The sequence below is a fragment of the Podarcis gaigeae genome, assembly GCF_964106915.1.
Source record: "Podarcis gaigeae genome assembly, chromosome: Z".
NCBI classification, from domain to species: domain Eukaryota; kingdom Metazoa; phylum Chordata; class Lepidosauria; order Squamata; family Lacertidae; genus Podarcis; species Podarcis gaigeae.
In genome coordinates, this window is record NC_139691.1 from 50,169,010 (window position 1) to 50,188,893 (window position 19,884).

Below are 19,884 nucleotides of genomic sequence, written 5' to 3' on the forward strand. Positions count from 1 at the left end.
GAACATTCTTCCCAATGTTTAGTTGGAATCTCCTTTCTTTTGCTTGAAGCCATTAGTTGAAGACCTACCCTCAAGAGCAGGAGAAAACAAGCTTGCTCCATCTTCCATGTGACAACCCTTGAGATATTTGAAGATGGCTATCATATCTCCTCTCAATCTCCTCTTTCTTTCAGGCTAAACATACCCAACTGTTCCTTATAAGGCTTGGTTTCCTGACCCGTGATCATTTTGGTTGCCCTCCTCTGCAAACCTTCCAGCTTGTCAATATCCTTCTTAAATTGTGTTGCCCAGAATTGGACACACAGTATGCCAGGTGTGGTCTGGCCAAGGCAGAATAGAATGGTACTGCAACTTCCCTTGATCTGGACACAAGAATAGCATTAGCTTCTGTTGCTGCTGCATCACACTTTTGACTCACGTTAAGCATTTGGTCCACAAAGACCCCCTAGATCCTTTCCACGTGTACTACTGGCAAGCCTGGTGTGAAGCTGACTTCTCCACCCTCTTCATGCCTTTCCTGGTTCTGGGAGACCAGGGGGAGGGGAGCTTGTCACAGCAGGAGGAGAAAACACTTGTGACTCTTCACCAGTCTGACTCACCTCTTCTTCTTGGCCTCTCTCCTCCCTCCCTCCCTCCCTCTCTCCTGCTTCAGCTTCTGGACTTGTCTCTGCTACAGACACTCCCTACTCTCTAAGCCCCCTCTTCAGCTTCCAAGGCCTCCTCCTCCCAGGTTTCTCCCCCTGACTGCTCATTTTCATCCCACCACCAATCCCCTGGCTCTGAGCCTCCCTCCCTTGGGGGTTCCCCAGCTGGTTCCCTGCACCGTTCCTCTTTGTCCAACCAGTCCATGATAAAGCCTAGCTGGGATCCAGCCTCCTGGGCACTTGCCACAGGGGCTGGTAAGGCAATTCACACACACCAAACTGGGCCAGCTTCCCCAAAGGGCTCACTGTGCGAGGAATAAGTCCTTCCCTTTAGCCCAAGCACTTGTGTGAAGAGCCACACAAACCTCAGAAATGAGGCTAGGGCAAATTCCAGCTGCAAAATTGTTTCACCAGGCAGAGTTAGAAGGGTTATACAGAGAGAGAACGCTCCCCCCAATCTTCTAACACTTCCTTTAAACAATAATTTGAGGACAGGTTTTGAGGATTCAAAGTAGCAAGGCAACCAGGGCCGGCCCACCCATGAGGCCGGCCCACCCAACTGCCTTGGGTGGCAAGATCCACAGAGGCAGTGGGTCCCAATGTCGATTTATAGTTCCCCTTTGTTCCTGATGCAGATCTTCGCTCACCCCTCTTCCCTGGCGCAGAGGAGAGGGCACCATTTTGGGGTTTGCCTCAAGTGGTAAAATCACTGGGCTGGCCCTGAGAGCAACAACAAGCAACAAGTCACAATCCTTGCAGCTGTCTGCTCAGCCCTTTCTTCAAACAGTGCAGACAGCGGCATCTACACCCACGCAGACGGCAGCAGGGCCCCAAACCCTTCCATTTGGGGCAAAGTATTCATACAGTGTTGCCCCTCTTTGCTAAGTTCCCCACAGCCACAGGGTCCTCTTCATTCCTAAAAACAGGCCCCCACCAAGAAGCCCTGCAGCAGTCCCATCTTACAGCCAGGGAGAGCAACACACCCATTGACCCCCCACGAGCATCACCCCACCATTTGCACTTCAGCTCACCTGGACTTTGCCCTCTTCCCTCCACTTGCCTCCCTGCTTCCACTCACCCTCAAAGCCCCAGCAAGGGAGCAGGATGCTAATGGGTGTGAAAGAGGCGTCCTGGGGAAGGCTGGCCGGCTGCAGAACTAAGAGAGACCCCTATAGCCAGCCTGTCCTCCTGCCATGGTGTGCTCTCTCACCTCCTCTGGACCAAAGACCCCCAAGCCAGGCAGTTCTGCCCAGGAGAAGCTCCAGGGCCAAGCGGGGACAGAGGGGCTGGGCTGGGATGGGCTGCCCTTCCCTGCCAGAGTCACATGAGCCCAAGAGCAACTGCAGGGAGCTCCCCCAGCTGTTTCCCTGGATGAGACAAGGGCCCTTTGTGCTGCTCAAATGCCAGCAGGATGGTCCAGAACCCACAGAGTCCTTGAACAGCGGCCGGCGAAGGGCTCTGTCCATGCCAAGGCTGTGCCTGGCAGCCTGCACCAGGGATAACGGTGGAGGGAGTGGGTGGCAGGCTGCAGGCATGCGTAAGTGGCGAGGGGAGGCTGGGATGCCATCACACCCTCCCCCAAACAAAGCACAGAGCCCACTGCACTTTGTTCTAGCGGTTCAGCTGCCAATGTGCAGGTTTGGGCAGGTGGCCTAGACCATTGCAGGGATGGAGGCACTTTGAGGAAAGAAGAGCCAAGCTCCTCTGAGGAGTCTCCACCTGCGGGGAGGAGAGGGGCTGCCCTCCAGCAATAAGGCGAACACGATGGCTGTTGAAAGCAGTAAATGCCTCAGAATTGCTGGGAGTCACAAGTGGGGAGAGGTCTGCTGTGGAGCTCAGGACCTCCTCGTGGCACCTGGTCAGCCACCATGACAGCAGGATGCCGGTTGACAGAAGCGGGCCTTTGAGTCTGATCCAGCTACACAGATGAGCCTTTGGGCCTGATCCGGCTACAGGGCTGCTCCTCTCAAGCCCTGCTCTCTGTAGAGAGGGCCCCTACCCAAGGCAAGCGCTTCTCTTTCTCCTTGCACAGTGCAGTGGGCAAGGCATGGGGGAGAAGCCACCGCCCTTTCTCTGCTGGCCTTCTTCTGTGCCCGCTGGGCTCCCTCAGGGATCTGGCAGAAGTGAGAGTCCCAAGGTGAGGTGGCTGCCTCAGGTGGCAGGATCCAGAAACAAACACAACCATATGTCAGGAGTGCTCCAATGGTGTTTCCTGCTTGGCAGGGGGTTGGACTCGATGGCCCTTGGGGTCTCTTCCAACTCTATGATTCTAGGAAACACAAGATGGAGAGTTTGTTGCAAATTGGTATGTATGTGAGGTCCCTTTTTGAGAACCCCAAACCTCAGGAGCTAGAAATGGCAGGACAGCCCCACCTCAGTTCCTAAGCAAATCAGGAAAGGCACAGGATGTTAATACTTAACCACTAAGGCACAGAATGGATCGACTCCCTAAGCCAGAGCTACCACTCCCATCACCTTTGACCACTGACCACACTGGATGGGTCTGATTGAAGATGGAGTCCCACAAAAGCTCCCCCCCCACACACACTGCCTTAAGGGAAGGCATACCTTGTCCATGAACAGCTCAGAGGATGCAGCAAAAAAGCTAATGCTATTCTAGGCTGCATCAACAGAAGTGACAACCATTTAGATATCTGAATATGGCTCTCATATCTCTCCTCTTCTCCAGCCAAACATCCCAACCGCCCTCCTCATAAGGTTTGGTTGGTTTCCAGACCCTTGAACAGCTTGGTCACCTTCCTCTGCACACATTCCAGCTTGTGAATATCTCTCTTAAATTGTGGCGCCCAGAGCTGGACACAGTATTCCAGGTGGGGTCTGACCAAGGCAGAATAGAGTGGGACTATTGCTTCCCTTGACCTGGACACTAGACTTCTGTTGATACAGCCTAGAAGAGCATTTGCCTTTTTAGCTGCTGCATCAAAAGGTAATACTGTTCTTGGTTGCATCACGTCTTCTTGAAGGAGCTCACAGGAGTTTTCTATTTCCACCTGCCACCAGGCAAACCAGGAGACTTCAGGTCAGGCCTGGATGTCTCAGAACCCTAGGTCCCTGGAAGCTGTTCTACCCATCTGAATGCATTCAAAATCAGAAGATCTGGAGGGCATCTCATTCTAGAATCATCTAGAATAAAAGAAACAAACTGCTTTCAGCCAATGTGTGCTGGTCTTCTCAATTTTATTTTTAAAATAGAAACGCCAAATACTTTTAATGGCATACTCAGCTAGACATGTTGACTTTTTTTAGGGTGGGGTCCACCACCTATTCTTTTTGCAAGAATTTAGACTAGAACTGATGACTGTTTCTTAACCAGGCAGCTTCTGCTCTGCCTTCTGAGACTGTAAGAGCTTTGTTTGAGAGGAGGAGTGGGAGGGGAAATGGCTGCTGGGTTACTGTTCCATATTTTGAAGCAAGCCCCAGTAGCTGGGAAAACCAGCTCTGCAAATAAAGGCCAGAAAAAGTTCCTAGCCTGCAAGGACAGGGCACACTCTCCCTACTCTGTGTCCAGTTGGCTAACAAAAGTCTCACATCTCCAAGAGGAAAGTTTCAGGACATGATGTGAAGAGGCAGGCAAGACCCTCAAGAGCCATGCAAATAGATCCCCTTCCCAGGCAAACAGCAACAGGAATCCACGCCCTCCCAGAAAAAGCTGGGGCAGCCCATCCATGAGACAAGGTGAAGCCTTGCGTGGCAGATACACCTCCCGCCACTGCATTACTGCCAGCCCTGCTGGGGCTTCTCCTGTCCAACTGCAACAGTCAACTGGCCTCACAGGGATCTGGGAGCAGAGGTGCAGCAGGGTATGGAGGGAAACAGGGAGGCATTTCCACCTGCCATCCCACTGCTGCCAGACTGCTCTCCCCTCCCTCAGGAGCACAATTAGGCACACAACCAGGAGTAACCAGCTGCACAAATATAAAATGATGGGCACTTGGCTTGCCAGCAGTACAGGTGAAAAGGATCTAGCACAAGTCAACAATAAGATGAAGCAGCAAAAAACAAAAGACAAAAAGCTAATGCAATTCTAGGTGGCATTAGCAGAACTCAAGAGAAGTAATAATCCTGCTCTATTCTGCCTTGGTCAGACCACACAGAGGAGGGCAACCAAGATGATCAGGGGTGAAGGAGCTGGGTATGTTTAGCCTGGATAAGATGAGACTGGGAGGAGATATGATAACCATCCTCAAATATCTTAAGGGCTGTCACATGGGGGAGGGAGCAATCATCTTTTCTCCTACTCTGGAGGGGAGGACCCAGTGTTAGAAATTCGTCAGGTACCAAGTGTGTTTTGTGACTGGTGTGGATCCAACTGCAAGCAGGTGGAGAATTCTGGATGCCTGGTTTGTGATTGACTTCTCCACCTGGCTGCTCCCTCCAGCTTTCTTAACCAGGTAAAAGGAAGAGCTTATTTACTGCATTCATATCCCAACTTTTTCTCCAAGGAGTACATGGAGGAGTCAAGCCCATGTCTTCAGGTTACAAGGAAGGAGATTCCACCTTTCCACATCAAGAAGAACTTTCTGAGAGTAAGAGCACTGTGACAGTGGAAAATATTCACTCAGAAGGTTGTGGACTGTCCTTCCTTGGAGGTTTTTAAGCAGAGGTTGGATGGCCATCTGTCAGGGATGCTTTAGCTGAGTTTCCTGCCTTACAGGGGGTTGGAATCGATGAGCCTTGGCGTCCCTTCCAACTCTAAGATTCTATTATTCTATGACCAGCACATTCTCCACGAAGGCCACTGGAACCGAAAAAGAAAACACAGCGCTCTCCGGATGCTGTACCTTCCTTTATTTGGGGAATAAAGTACATATGGGGAAGACAGATGGGCAGTGTGTCCTTGACACTGCACCTCCTGCATGCCTGTGCTCTTTCCTCAGCTCCCAGCTGGAGCTCCTCAAGAGTCCAGAAGCAGCTGCAAAGGAGGAGGAGGAGGAGAGGAACAGCCAGCCTGGACTGCAGAAGGCTTGGGATGTGGCAGCGGCAGCTCTTTTAAGCTCTGGCCAAGCCTGCCTCAGCCAGGCGGATCATTCCCAGCTGTGTCCCAGAGGCCCTGGAAGCTCTCCCACAATGGCTGGTTTCTGGGCTGCAACATAAACTATGGAACTCACTTCTGTAGGCGGCTTCACAACAGGACTTGGCAAATTAATGGAGGGCTATCGGCAGCTACTAGCCATGATGGCAATGCCTCTGAGTAAGAGCTGCTGGGAATTGCAGGTGGGCAGAGTGCTGTTGCCATCTTGCTCGCTTCCCATTGGGGCACCTAGGTGGCCTCTGTAGAACAGGATGCCAGACTAGGGCATGAAAGCCAACACCTTTCATCCTCCTCCGCAGAAACAGGCAGGTCCTTCAAAAGTCTCATGGGCAGCCTTGGGGTGGCCTTGGGGCCTGCTCTGCTCCACCGCCAATCAGAAAGAGAGAATGTGGTCCTTTGCATGGCAGTTAAGGCGTCTCTCCATGGCAACAACCAAAGTGTCTCATTGCGCCAGAACATGACAAGACACTCAACATGCACAGGGACAGTGCAAGGCCCTGTGGCTAAAAGGGCTCATCCAGACTTCATTTTATGCCATACTTCTTGGCACAGGTCTGGGCTTTAGAATTGCTTCTCCAAGCAGGCGAGAACCCACTTCACAACTGAATCGGAGAGAGCAGCAATCTGCAGAAAACCCATTTGTCCAGATTCCGTGTGAAAGGATGAAAGTGCCTGGGCGTAAGAAAAACCGCTTGGAACTCAGACACAGCACTTCAAAGCATGGGCCTGTGTCTACAAAGCATGGGGTAAAAACAGGATCATAGAATCATAGAACTGTTGAGTTGGAAGAGACCGCAAGGGGCCCAACCCCTGCAATGCAGGACTCTCAGCTAAAGCATCCCCGACGGATGGCCATCCAACCTCTGCTTAAAAACCTCCAAGGAAGGACAGTCCACAATCTCCCAAGGAAGCCCATTCCACTGCAAGGGATAGGATGGGACACTGGCATTGCTGTGGTCTAAACTACCAAGCCTCTTGGGCTTGCCGATCGGAAGGTTGGCCGTTCGAATCCACTTAACAAAGGTGAACCCCAGTTGCTCTGTCCCAGCTCCTGCCAGCCTAACACTTTGAAAGTCTACCAGTCTACCAGTGCAAGTAGATAAATAGATACTGCTGTGGCAGGAAGGTAAATGGCATTTCCATGCACTCTGGCTTCCATCACAGTGTCCCATTGCGCCAGAAGCAGTTTGGTCATGCTGGCCACATGACCCAGAAAACTGTCTGTGTACAAAGGCTGCCTCCCTCAGCCTGAAATGTGAGATGAGCATGGCACCCGAGAGTCAAGTTTGACTATGTCTACTGTCCAGGGATCCTTTACCATTTCCCTTTACCTATCTCCAGTGCCAACAGAGAAGGGGATTATTAATCAAAGAAGAACCTTCGGACAAAAGAGGGCTCCACTTCTACCAAAAGCCACAGAATACAGGCCAGGCAATAGAAAACACGGTGCATAGTTAAATTGTGGGTTTCACTCCCAAAACAAGTAGGGATGTCCACCAACTTCACTCAGGATGCGCCTAGCAGTGGCTGCCAGCTAACCACAATGGCTCTCCTCTACACCCATTGCCAGTTTCTGTGATTTGCAAGTGTGGAGAGTTGCTGTTGCACTCAGACCCTGGTTGGCAGCCTCCCAGGAGAAGTATTTGGCTGGCTACTGTGAGAACAGGATGTTGGGCTAGACAGGCCCACGTTGACCTGATCCATCACAGCTCTTCCTGCATTCTTATCCAAGGAGGAGTGATGGATTGCAATGAGATAACGATGAGTTGGCCAGCAGCAAGTCACGTTCAAAGCCAGGCAGGAGAGACAGAGAGAGACAGAGCAACCCTCAGGAACAGTGGGAGAAGACGGCATCTGTTGACATCTCTGCCCAAAGCCAGACAAGCATCCAAGGCAGGGGGAGAAGGCAGCTCCTTGACCCATCAGGCAGCTATGCCGAGGGGAAAGGGCGTGAGACACAATGGGCTCTCAGCCAACAGATCCTACTGGCAGACATAGATGGCTGCACCCTGTGTCCAGGACCTCCCATCCCTCAAATCTTACATAAATTCCCCAGACATGAACACATTTAATTTACATCATTCAACACTGGTTTCAAAGTGTTGCAGACATCAAGGGAGGCATGGGCTGGACCCCAGGGCTAGCCCCAGAGATTTTGGCACCTGAGGCAGACTCCAAAATAGCAAGAAGGGGTAAGGGAAGATTTACATCAGGAACAAGGGAGAAAGATTGACATCTTCTACCATGGTGGATCCTGCTGCCTAAGGCAGTTGCCTCACCTTGCCTCATAGGTGAGTCAGCTCTGTCTGGGCCTTTTCAGGTCACGGTGGGGAGGAAGGCCATAACCCGACCAGGGTGCTGCTATTAAGCCTCTTCCAAGAAGGCGGAAGGCATCCACAAGCCTTAAGAACATAAGAAGAGCCTGCTGGATCAGGCCCAAGGGAACCCATCCAGTCCAGCCTCCTGTTCTCACAGTGGCCAGCCAGATGTCCCAGTGGGAAACCTGCCAGCAGGACCTGAGCATGAGAGCAACTCTCCCCTCTGCAGCCTCTAGCAACTGGCATTGGGAAGCACCGCTGCCTCTGACCATTGGTCGCCATTGTACAGCTTCTGCTGCCGCATTCCTGCTATTCCACACTTTGCTGCAAACCCAGAATATGACAACAGATGTCCCCCCTCAGGAAACAGCTGCTGGCTTGCAGCTGGATGAAGCCCACAGACACCGTGCTGTGGGAGGAAAGGCTGCCTCCGCCTCCTCCCTCCTCCCCACAGCTGCTGCCTTTCACTCCAGAGAGTGCCCGTGGAGGCAGCGGCACAGACTGACCCTCTTTCCCAGCCTCCCCATCCAGGTGTTTGGACTACAACTCCCACCAGCCCCAGCCATCGCTGGCATGTGCTGATGAGCTGCGGTCCTGGGTTGGGGAAGGCTGGTCTACTCTAGGATATTGTAGGGAAGTGACAAATCAAGGTGGATACTCAGCTCCATCCATGCTTCATGCCTCTCCCTCTGCATGCTTACCTTTTGCCCCACGCACTGCATGCACAAATCCACACTTTCCCAGTCAACGTTTGAGCACTTTTGTGTCCTTTCACCACAATGATTCCCCAACAAAAACTAGCTCCTTACTGATGAATCGGAGCAAAGAGCAATCTGCTGGAAGCTTGAAGTTTGCTGCAATTCAGCATTAAAGAGTGGGGTTTTCGTGGGGAAAGTGATAAAAAATAAGTGCCTGGACACAGTGTTTTAAAGCATGAACCTGTTCCTAGAAACACAGCAAAATAGGAAGTCTGGATGAGCCCTTTGCAACATATCCTTGAGGCTGGAGATGGGAGGGGGGAGCAGCACAGCCACAACTCCCTGCAGGGCTAGTATTAAATGCAAAGGACTTCAGAGGATGCACAGAGCAGGTCTTTGGGTCACAGCTGGCCAAAGGTGAGAAGAGGAGGAGAAACCAGCATTTGCTAGGCAGGATAGCCAGAGTCTGGGGCTATGTCTGGATGTTTGGCTGGCCTGGGGCAGACCCCAAAATGGTGTCCCCCTCCCCACCAGGGAAGAATCAATGAGGGAAGATCAGCATCAGGAAAAGGGAGGGGGGAAGAAAGATTGACCACAGGGTCCTATGGATCCTGCCACCTGAGGCAATCACCTAACCTTGTTGTATGGCGGGCCGGTCCTAACTGGCCAGCTACAATGCCCAGAAGAGAGCAGGGAGAGGAAAAGGCAGATCCAATGCTCAGAGCATGCAGAGAGAAGGGTGTGTGCTGGCAGTTCACTATGGCACAAAGAAGCCCTTGTTCCTGTGCTTGGACTGTGGGTGACTTTGCCAGGGAGCCAAAAGGAAGGTGCTTTCCCAGCCTTGGCATCCTGGCCTGACCTGTTTTCTTCTGCTCCAGAGGGGAAGACCTGAACCAATGGCTTCAAGTTACAAGACAGGAGATTCCTACTGAACATCAGGAAGAACTTTCCAATGCTAAGAGCTGTTTGACAGTGGAACAACTACCTCAGAAAGTGGTGGGCTCTCTTTCCTTGGAGGTTTCTAAGCAGAGGTTGAGTGGCCATCTGTTATCATGGATGCTGCAGTTAGGATTCCCACATTGCAGGGAGTTTGAGGAGATGACAATCCTATGATTCTTTGACCCATCAGCTCAGGGACGGGCTCACTTTGCACCAAGGAAATAAATCGGGCAACCTGCCCCCAAAGAAAAAATAATAATCCTGGGTCTCTTGGCCCACCGGCCCATCCTCACACAGCATTTCCCAGATGCACACAGAATGCAGTTAAACTATTCACATTTGCACCAGCTTTGTGGCAAATGAAACCCTCTTCAGGAAAATGCACAACATTTGGAATGCTTCAGAGGGGGTGGGGCACTGGGAGGGAAAGGGAACATGGGTCACCTCCAGAAGACCTGAGTCTTTGCCAGATGTGAGCCGTGCCTTTTTCCAAATGCACCACAGCAGCCCTTGAGATAAGGACCTTTGCTACCACCATTTAAAGAGGAAGGAAGGAACAGGGGGCTCATCCACAGCCCTAGGGGAAACTGCTCTCAAGCGCTCAGTCAGAGCAAATGACAATTTGGGTTTTCACTGGATTGATGTATGGTCCAAGCTGGTCCTAAAGAGTGGCTTTTCCCAGAGAAATGAGGGGAGTGACAAAAACACTACAAGACAAGCCAGAAGTGCGGACGATCCCAGAGATATTTAGGAAATCCAGCTTTGATGCCTGGTGTTTGGTAACACCTTGGCTCAGCAACCTTACGTGAGTCCTGCGTGCAAGACCTCCCAAAAGAAGCATCCAGCTGGCCACTGTGAGAACAGGATGCTGGGCTGCATGACCTCCCCTTGGCCTGATCTTGGAGCCTATCTCAGCTTATGTTCTTAAGGTCTGCTTTTATGCTCCATGGGAGAAAGAAGCTGACCTTTGAGCAAACAATTGCGGTGCCAATGGGGTGCTACCCAAGAGTCAGAATCACAGAATTGTAGAATTACAGTCATAGCTAGAGTTTAATATGCTTCAGGGTTGTGCTCCGCGGCGACCCAGAAGTAACGGAACATGTTACTTCCAGGTTTCGCTGCTCGCACATGCGCAGATGGTCAAAATGACGTCACGCGCATGCACGAAGCGGCGAATCGCAACCCGTGCACGCACAAACATGCAGGCACAGGTTACATTCACTTCAGGATGCGAACGGGGATCCGGAATGGATCCCGTTCGTATCCAGAGGTACCACTGTATAGGATTCAAAGGTACCCCAAGAGTCATCTAGTCAGTGGCGTAGGAAGGGGGGTGGGACGACCTGGGTGTCATCACTGGGCGGGGCAACAAAATGGCAAAAATATGTGTTTTTAAAATAAAATTTTAAAAGTGGGCTCATGACACTTTTTGAAAAAAATAACTCCCACCCCCACTGCACCCCCCTTCCTACGCCACTGGTAGCTAGGTGAGGTGGGGGCACTCGGGGCCACACCATGGGGTCTGCAGAGTGCCTGAGCCATGCATCTCTCCTGAGGGGGAGGCGGCGGGCGGGCGGACTGCCTGCAAGCTCTGCACCACTTTTTCGAGCAGCACAGGGCTTTCGCCTGCCCACCAACTCAGCCGTCCTACAGCTGAGGGGGAGGCTGCGTAGAGGCTCCAAGCAGCACGCCCTGCCTTCGCTTGCCCCATCCCCATGGGCAGCTCACTCCGCCCCCGGCTGCAGGACGCATGTGCCGCATCGGGCACCCCGAGCGGCTAGCTACACCACTGCATCTAGTCCAACCCATCCAGCCTCTGCTTAAACACCTCCAAGGATGGAGAGTCCTCCACCTTCCAAGAGAGTCTCTTCCCCTGTCAAAGAGCTCTTACTGTCAGAAAGTTCTTCCTGGTGTTTTCTCAGAATCCCCTTTCTTGTAACTTGAAGCCAGTGGTTCGGGTTCTTCCCTCCAGAGTAGGAGAAAACAAGCTTGCCCCATCTTTCAAAGCACAACCCTTGAGATATTGGAAGATGGCTATCATATCTCCTTTCAGTTTCCTCTTTTACAGGCTAAACATCCCCACCTTCTTCAACTATTCCTCATATGGCTTTGTTGCTAGACCCTTGGTCATCTTGGTTGCCTTCCTCTGCACACGTTCCAGCTTGGACATCCTTCTTAAATTGTGGTGCCCAGAATTGGACACAGTATTCCCGGTGTAGTCTGACCAAGGCAGAACAGAGTGGGACTATTACTTCCCTTGATCTGGACACTATACTCCTGTTGATGCAGCCTAAAATAGTATTAGCTTTGCTTGCTGCTGCATCACCCTGCTGACTCATGTTAAACTAGTGATCTAATAAGATCCCTCAGTCCTTTCACATGTACTGCTGGCATCCCCTCAATTCCTTCATCCCAGTCACTTATAAAGATGTTGAATATCAACAGGCCCAGGACAGAACACTGTGGCACCCCACTTGCCCCTATCATCCAGAAGCATCAACCCTGCCTCACGCAGAACCACTTTGTGTTAAGCCACTGCATGAATCCTGTGGCTGGAGAACACTTCCAGTGCATTGGAAGCAGGCACCACATCCCGAATGGGTACTGAGGGCAGGACCAAGGCAGACTACCCCCCAACCCCAGGAGCACTTCACAGAAAGGAGAGACCTCTTCACATCCAGCTCCACCCCCTGGCTTCTTTCCTGGGGGACCAATCCAGCCACAGGGCATGCAGGGCATTCCACTTGGAAAAGCAGCATCTTGCTGCTACTCTGGGAGACCAAAGCCACCAGAACTGGCAGTGGTGGAGGGACAAGGGCAGTTAATCATTCACAGCCAAAGGGCCGTTCCTGCTCACTGCCCAGTCCCAAGGGAGCGCAGTTAGAAACTCAGCCTGACACAGGGCCAGTCACCCCAGGCCCTCTCACCTGACAGACAGAGAGCAACTCGTGGAGACAGAAATGCTTCACGGCCTGCCCCTAGGCAGGAGGAAGGAGTTTCCAGCCCAAGGACTTGCTCCACCAAAGGCTCATCCTTTTGTGCCACGTTTCTATGCACAGGTATGCCCTTCTTCTTCTTCCCTGTGCTTTCCCTGCAAAAGTCCACTCTTTACTGCTTAATTGAAGCAAATGGCTGAATTTCTGTTTGCTCCAATTCTGTTTGTTCCAGTAAAGAGCAGATTAGTCAGGACAAAAAAACAAAACAAAATAGCACTTGGACATGGCGCTTTAAAGCGCGGATCTGTGCTCAGAAATGCCAAGCAAAAGCTAAGTGTGAGTGAGCCCTAAGACAAGCAAGCATCACCAAACAGGGTGCCACAAAGGAAATGGATGGGGTGGGGGCCCTGTTATGTCAGATGCGCCTCCTGCAGCTGCCTATCCAGACTAGGGCCCAAACTAACAAAATGAATTTCAGTGGGTACAAATTTAAAGTTCTGCACTTAGGCAGATGAACAGACAGAAAATTGGGGGGGAGGGCTGATTTACCAGTAGTATGTGTGAAAAGCATCAAGGAGTCTTAGTAGCTTAACATGAGTCAACAGTGTGACGCAGCAGCAAAAAATGCCAATGCTATTCTATACTGCATCAACAGAAGTCTAGTATCCAGATCAGGGGAAGCAACTGTCCTGTTCTGTTCTGCCTTGTTCCACACCTGGAGTCCTGCATCCAGTCTCAGGACCACAATTTAAGCAGGCTATTGACTGGAAAGTGTGCAGAGGAGGGTGGCCAAGATGATAAATGGTCTAGAAACCAAGCATTATGGTGAACAGTTGAAGGAGCTGAGTATGTTTGGCCTGGACAAGAGGAGACTGAAACAAGGCATGACAGCCATTCAAACATCTCAAGGGCTGCCACATGGAAGAGGGTAGGACTCAACGCATGGCTTCAAGTTACAAGAAATGAGATTCTGACTAAACATTGGGAAGAACTTTCTGAGGGTAAGAGCTCTGTGACATTGGACTGGCCTCCCTCAGAAAGTGGTGCAGCCTCTTTCATGGGAGGCTTTTAAGCAGAGGTTGGATGGCCCTCTGCCATAGATGTTTGAGTTGAGATTCTTGCCTTGTAGAGGGTTGGGCTAGATTACCCTCAGGACCCTTCTACCATTCTGTTATTCTTTGATATCTGTATCTAAAAAGCCTACAAGCTGGAACTTTTTTTTTTACGTATAAACTTCGTCCAAAGTTGTTCGTTGAGCTTATTGCTTCTGCAGTAGCGAAAGGTTTGGAGCTTTCTCTGCTTTTAGGTGGTGACTTGTACCGCGTGCAAGATCCACACACTTCCGCTGCGTGGACGATTTATCAGATTCCCTACAAAAAGCGGGCGTCGCCGGACGGGCAGGGAGAAAAAGCGGAGGACAGGGGCGCCCGGAAGCCGCGCCTCGCCCGGACGGCGACCCCAGAGCGGGGAAGGAGGAGCGCGGAAGGGGCTCACCTTGGAGACGATGAGGGGCTTGCCGTGCTCCAGCCCGCCCTCGAGGGAGAAGCCCCAGGGCGCGCCGCCGGCCAGATGCACGGGCACATGCTGGTAGGAGACCAGCGGCAGTGGCTGTTGTTCGGGCTCCTGGCGCTGCGCGTCCCCCGACGGCCGCGCCATGGCACCATCCCGTAGGGCGCCCAGGCGGACGCAGCCAGGCGTCCTCGGCCGACGTGTCTGGCGGGGCGGGGGCGGGGGCGGGCGCTCAGGGTGGGCAGGCCCTGCGCGCTGTGGCGCGCGCTCCAGCGCAGACAGCCTATCTCTCCTTGCGGTCGGCCTCTCCTCCGATGGCTGGAGCGGCTTCCCGCGCAACACCTTAACATGCCTGCTCAGTAAGCATGGGACGGGATGTCGGGATGTCTCGCCGAAAGCCGAGTTGGCGAAAAGTAGTTCAAAAGCATCTCCTCTGAATCATTCTTCCTTGGTCAGACCCCACCTGGAGTCCTTTGTCCCGTTCTAGGAACCACAATTTAAGAAGGATGTTGACAAAATGGATTATGGGTAGGGTAGAGCGACCAAGGCAGACCCTCCATGTGTCCCTATTTTCCAGAGACGCCCCTGATTTAGAGAAGCCATCCCAGTTTCTGATTTGATCCTGGAATGTCCCACTTTTCTTTAGGATGTCTCTGTTTTCATTGGAGAAATGTTGGAAGGCATGGAGCTATCCCACCCCCAAGCCATCTGGAGGCAGTCCTATATAGGGAAGTCTTCTTTTACTGTTTACTGTTTTGTTCTGCCAGAGTGGCAGGGGCAACCAGGAAGATGTGTGAGGTATAAAGAGTAAAATTACCATTATGGAATGGGTCGTCCCTTTTTTCATCGAAGAAATGATGGAGGGTATGCAAAGGTGATTAAGGGCCTAGAGACCAAGTCTTATGTGGAAGGGTTGAAAGAGTTGGGTATGTTCGTCCTGAAAAAGAGGAGACTGAGAGGAGATATGACAGCCATCTCCAAATACCTTAAGGGCTGTCCCATGGAAGTTGGAGCGAGCTTGTTTTCTCCTGCTCTGGAAGGCAGAACTCGAACCCATGGCTTCCAGCTACAAGAAAGGAGATTCCAACTGCATTCAGAAACATTTTCTGACAGTAAGGGCTGTTTGGCAGTGGGACAGTCTCCCACGAGAGGTGGTGGGCTCTACTTCCTTGGAGGTTTTTAAGCAGAGGTTGCATGGCCATGTGTCATGGATACCTTAGCTGAGATTCCTGCATTGCAGAGGGTTGGACTTGATGACCCTTGGGGTCCCTTCCAACTCTACCATTCTATAAGTCTGTGATTCCCCCTCATCTGGATGTTCCAGATGCTCCACGCAGGCCCACAGTCCATGGCTGGCGCAGTAAGCACTTTGGGGCACTGCTACACTACACAAAGGTCCCCACTGTGGAAGGACGTGTGGATCCAGAATTGGCCTCCACAGTCACTTACGGACTCACTGTTAAAACCGTGTTCATGGAAGACCATCTTCCTCGGCTATGAGAGGTCGCCAAAGAAGAAGACACTACACCACTTAGACTGCAGTGTGGCTGGCAAGGGGGACGATCTCCAGCTGAACCAGCCAGTGAGCAACACCCTCTGCTGGGTCTGCCCCTTCACTAAACAGGCATCTCAAAGTGTGATGGGAACTTTAGCAGTTAAGGCCAGTGCTCTGATTGGGGTCCACAAACCAACTGAGAGCCAGGGCAGTGGGCAAAGGAGTGGGGTAATGCCAGTCTCAGCTGGCAGCAGTTTGCGCCAAAGCCAAAAAGGCACCCGACACTACTTCCCTGGATCCAGCTGATTCCTGGATTACAGTAGATGACCTTTGGGTTCCCTTTCAACTTCACAATTCTATGTTTCGGTAAGTCTGATGACTGGATTTCAGATGTCAAGCTTTCTCTCCACACTTGAATGGGATATATGGTTCAGAGAGGAACACACCATTCTCCCACTCCTCCCTTTCTAGGGAAATCTGAGACATCCCCAACCCACAGCAATTTTAAGTTTATGATTTCAGCTTCACTCAAATGGTATCCACCTTCCCTCTCAGGAAGAAGGGGAAGTTATGCATCAGAAACAAGCAAGGGCGGAAGTGGCGGGGGGGGGTAGATAGATCTGCATTGGGATCTGCTGCCCCAGTGGATTCTGCCACCTGAGGCACACTTTGTCTCATAGGTGGGCCAGGCCTACCTGGCTCCATTTGCCCCTAGACCTCCCTTCCTCCTCTGTTGCCCTCTTCTGCCCACCCCACCTGGACTTCCTTCATTTTAAGATTTCCCGCCAGGTAGACTGAAGAATTGTCAGATAATTGCAATCTACAATACACTAAAAGCATTGTGCTGTTCCTTTTAAAAACCCATGGCTTCCCAGCAACCAAGCACCATGGGAATTGTAGCATGCACAGGGCACTGAGAGTTGAGCTACAGTTCCCCAGAGCAGGTATAGCTGTGGATTCCTCTTTCCTCTGAAAGTTGTAGCTATGTGAGGGGAACAGGGCCTGCTGCTAATAGCGCCCCACCTCCTGTGCAAACTACGGTTCCCGGGATTCAATGGAATGGGTTTGCAAGGAGCCCAGGGCTCACGCTCATTTTAGTGTTTTGCTTTCCATTTTTAATTACGCCCGCTAGCATCATTGCTCTGTTTGATATATGGAGCTATACATGGGCGTAAGGGGGGGCAGGGGGCAGCTGCCCCCCCATAAAGTACTAACTGATCAATCACGACGGTTCTGCCCCCCCCCCGAAGTCTCCCCCTCCACAAAGTCCTGCCCCCTAACAAAACTCCTGGCTACGCCCACGGTACTCTCCATTATAAAATGCATTTTTTTCAGGAAAAGGGACCAGGAAGGCTCCGCTGCAGGAGCCTCGCCCTCCCTTTGAAACACCCTCGGAGAACTACATCTCCCGTCATGCCGCGCGTTAGGAAGTCAGTTTGGAAACGTGCCCGGCCTGCAACAGGCTCCTAGAAGGCCGGTTCCTGGTTCTCCCAGGGCCGAGAAGGCGCCGAGTGCTTGGCGCGATGTGGCGCCCTTGCAAAGTGCCCGAGTGGGTGCGTGGCGGGGAGGGGTCGGGGGGGACAGGTGAGGCGAGCCCGCTAAGGCGCTAGTCCTCAGCGGCCTCGCAGCGCCTCCTGGGGCAAGAAGCAAGCCGTTCGGCACAGCTGTCAACTTTCCCTTTTTTGCTTCCCGCTGCTATCCCGTAGACCGTCCCCGGACAGGGGAGGCTGCTGATCCCTTATTTTCAAATCTGAAAGCTGACAGCTATGCTGTTCGGCGGTGGAACAGATCGCCCCAAGAGGTGGCGGCGTCCTTTCGTTCCTCGAAGGAATTTGAGCCGCGGTTGGACGGTCACGTGCCGTGTATTATCTAGTTGAGATTCCTTCCTTTTAGGGGTTGGACTAGACGACCCTTGGGTCAACTCGGCAATTCCGATTCTGTTGGACGGAATAAAAGGACTGCATCCCAACACGCAAGCAACATCTCCCTCCCCTTTTTCTGCACTCCCCTCACTTGTCCCGCACAGAGCCCCGTGTATCTTGCTGGCTGCGGGCGAGAAGGGTGCGCGCCCCATCCGAGGAGATGCCCCAAGCGAAGCACGCTTTCCGCACCCCACCCTCCCTGCGCCCTGTTGGGGTTGCCCAAAGATCCCTGCACTTCAGGAGGTTGGACTAGATTAGGTTCCAACTCCATTCCCTTAGTCTTGGAAGTTTCTAGGCAGAAGTTAGATGGTCACCTGTCACTTGATATTCCTGCATTGTAGGGGGTTGGACTAGATTACCCTGGGGGTCCCTCCCCACTCTATGATTTTGTGTGCAGGGCTAGCAGGTGCTGTTCCCATTTGGCTCGGTTGCCCCCCACCCACCCACACTTCCCTCCTCCCCTCTGTGGGTTCTTTGGGTAACTTTTTTGACTGCATACTGTAAGTCCATCTAATTTATGGTCCTCCATTGTATCCAAAATCTATGTAACATTACAAGAGTTATTTAAGACCTGCTAAAGAGTTCAAGTGTTTAAAGTCATTATCATCAAATCTTTATTGGTATCACTTACAAACGTTCAGAATAAATAAGCCAGTGTAATCTCCTTGCCATTTCAACAGTACAGTCATTTGCCAAAGGGAAGAAGAGGTGAGCAATCTATTTCATCTAGGTGGGTCTCCAGCAAGGGCAGGATCCTGTAGCGTACTTTGGCGACAAAAAATAAAATAGAGGAACTTAGCTACTGTCTTGGTGAGTTCCTGGTCTCTCCCCTGTAATAAGAAGCGTATAACCTCCATCTCTGGTTTCTATGTTGGAATACATAGATGGTCTAGAAATTGTTGGCGGAGATCATCATACATTTTACATTCAAGGGCCATGTGAGCTAGAGTTTCCACCAGGTGGGCATCACATGGGCAGAGCCTATCTCCTTCTGCCAAACCCGCAAACCTACCCCAAAGGAGGTTAGAAGGATTAGAATTGAACCTAGCCAGGGGAAAAGCCCTTCTTTCTTGCGGGTTAAACAGAAATTGTAAATAATTAAGGTTAAATTCCTGTGCCCAAGAGAGTCGAAAATAAAGAGGGGAACATGTTTTTTCCGCAGCTGAGATTAGTTCCTGGTGATCTATGTCCCACAGCCTAGTTTTTAACATGGCCTTGGCGATTGGAAAAGCCACAGCGCCCAGGAGATCCTCTGAAAGCCCAAGTTGCAAAACAGTTGTCGCCCTGGGGAAGGGAAGGAGTCTAACAGAACTTCATTAAGTAAAGTATCTGTCCAGATCATCCAGGCAACTGTCTCTAGCTTATGTTGGGCTCCCTCGAGACACAGGGCTGCGTAAGGTACACAACATGGCACAGCGAAAATCTTAAATCGAAAGGCTGCCTGCACTCATTCCACTGACTGGGTAAACCCTGACATCCAGATTGAAATTCCATAGAGCATTATAAAGATGAACATGCTCCCCAGGTTGATCCTTTTGTTTCAAAGTATTCCAATTCTGGGTGGAGAAGGCTGCCTCAAGAATTGGCAAAAAGACTTTTCTAAATTTGTATGGCAGGGAAATAGACCTAGAGTTAATCATTGGATTCTAATTGATATAAAAGACAGAGGAGGCTTCTCTCTGCCTGATATGAAATTGTATTATGAGGCGGCCTGCTTCACCTGGTTGAAAGAATGGTCACATTGCAAGGATTCAGACTTACTGGACCTGGAAGGGTTCGACAACCGATGGGGTTGGCATGCATATTTGGTCTATGGGAAAGTGTGGTGTAGTGGTTAAGAGCAGTAGACTTGTAGAATCCGAGACCTGGGAGAAGAGTTGGTGGAAGAAGATTGGAAGAAATTTAAAGACTATCTGCAGAAACACTGTAAAATTAATGAATGCTAAAATGATGTTGGACTGAAAATAAGTGCCATTAGCAACAAAGGTAATAAGAATATGCAAAAATGAATTGATAATGGATGAAAATATAGAGTTATAATATGTTAAGATATAGAGTTAAGATAAATGAAAGAGGGTAAGAATTTGCTGATTTGATTATGTAAATGGGAATACAAAAAGGGGAGGTGTGAGGAGGTCAAAGAAACAAGCTAATGAGAGTAAAGTTTTAAAAAAATGGATTTGTTTTTAACTTCTTTTTTCTCGTTTTCTGTATTTTGTATTTTTGTTTTTTGTTTTTTTATCTTTTTATGCATTTTTGTTTCTATGACTTTGTAAAATCTTAATAAATATTCTTTAAAAAATAAATAAGAGCAGTAGACTTGTAATCTGGTGAACCCGCTCCTCCACCTGCAGCTGCTGGGTGACCTTG

General features: G+C 51.0%; 1 protein-coding gene across 3 annotated transcripts in view; it reads right to left on the reverse strand.

The window, feature by feature from the left end:
- SHROOM4 (shroom family member 4) overlaps positions 1-14,298 on the reverse strand; it is a 36,987-nt gene extending 22,689 nt beyond the window's left edge. Inside the window, exon 1 of one of the 3 annotated variants that reach the window (XM_083722687.1) lies at positions 14,083-14,298. In XM_083722687.1, coding sequence (XP_083578813.1) covers positions 14,083-14,244 — 162 coding nt within the window. In that variant the 5' untranslated portion in view covers positions 14,245-14,298. Of the gene's footprint in view, positions 1-1,722; positions 1,935-14,082 lie in introns of those variants that run through there. The other 2 variants (XM_083722688.1, XM_083722689.1) reach the window with 2 other exon arrangements.
- Between the last annotated feature and the right edge of the window lie 5,586 nt (positions 14,299-19,884).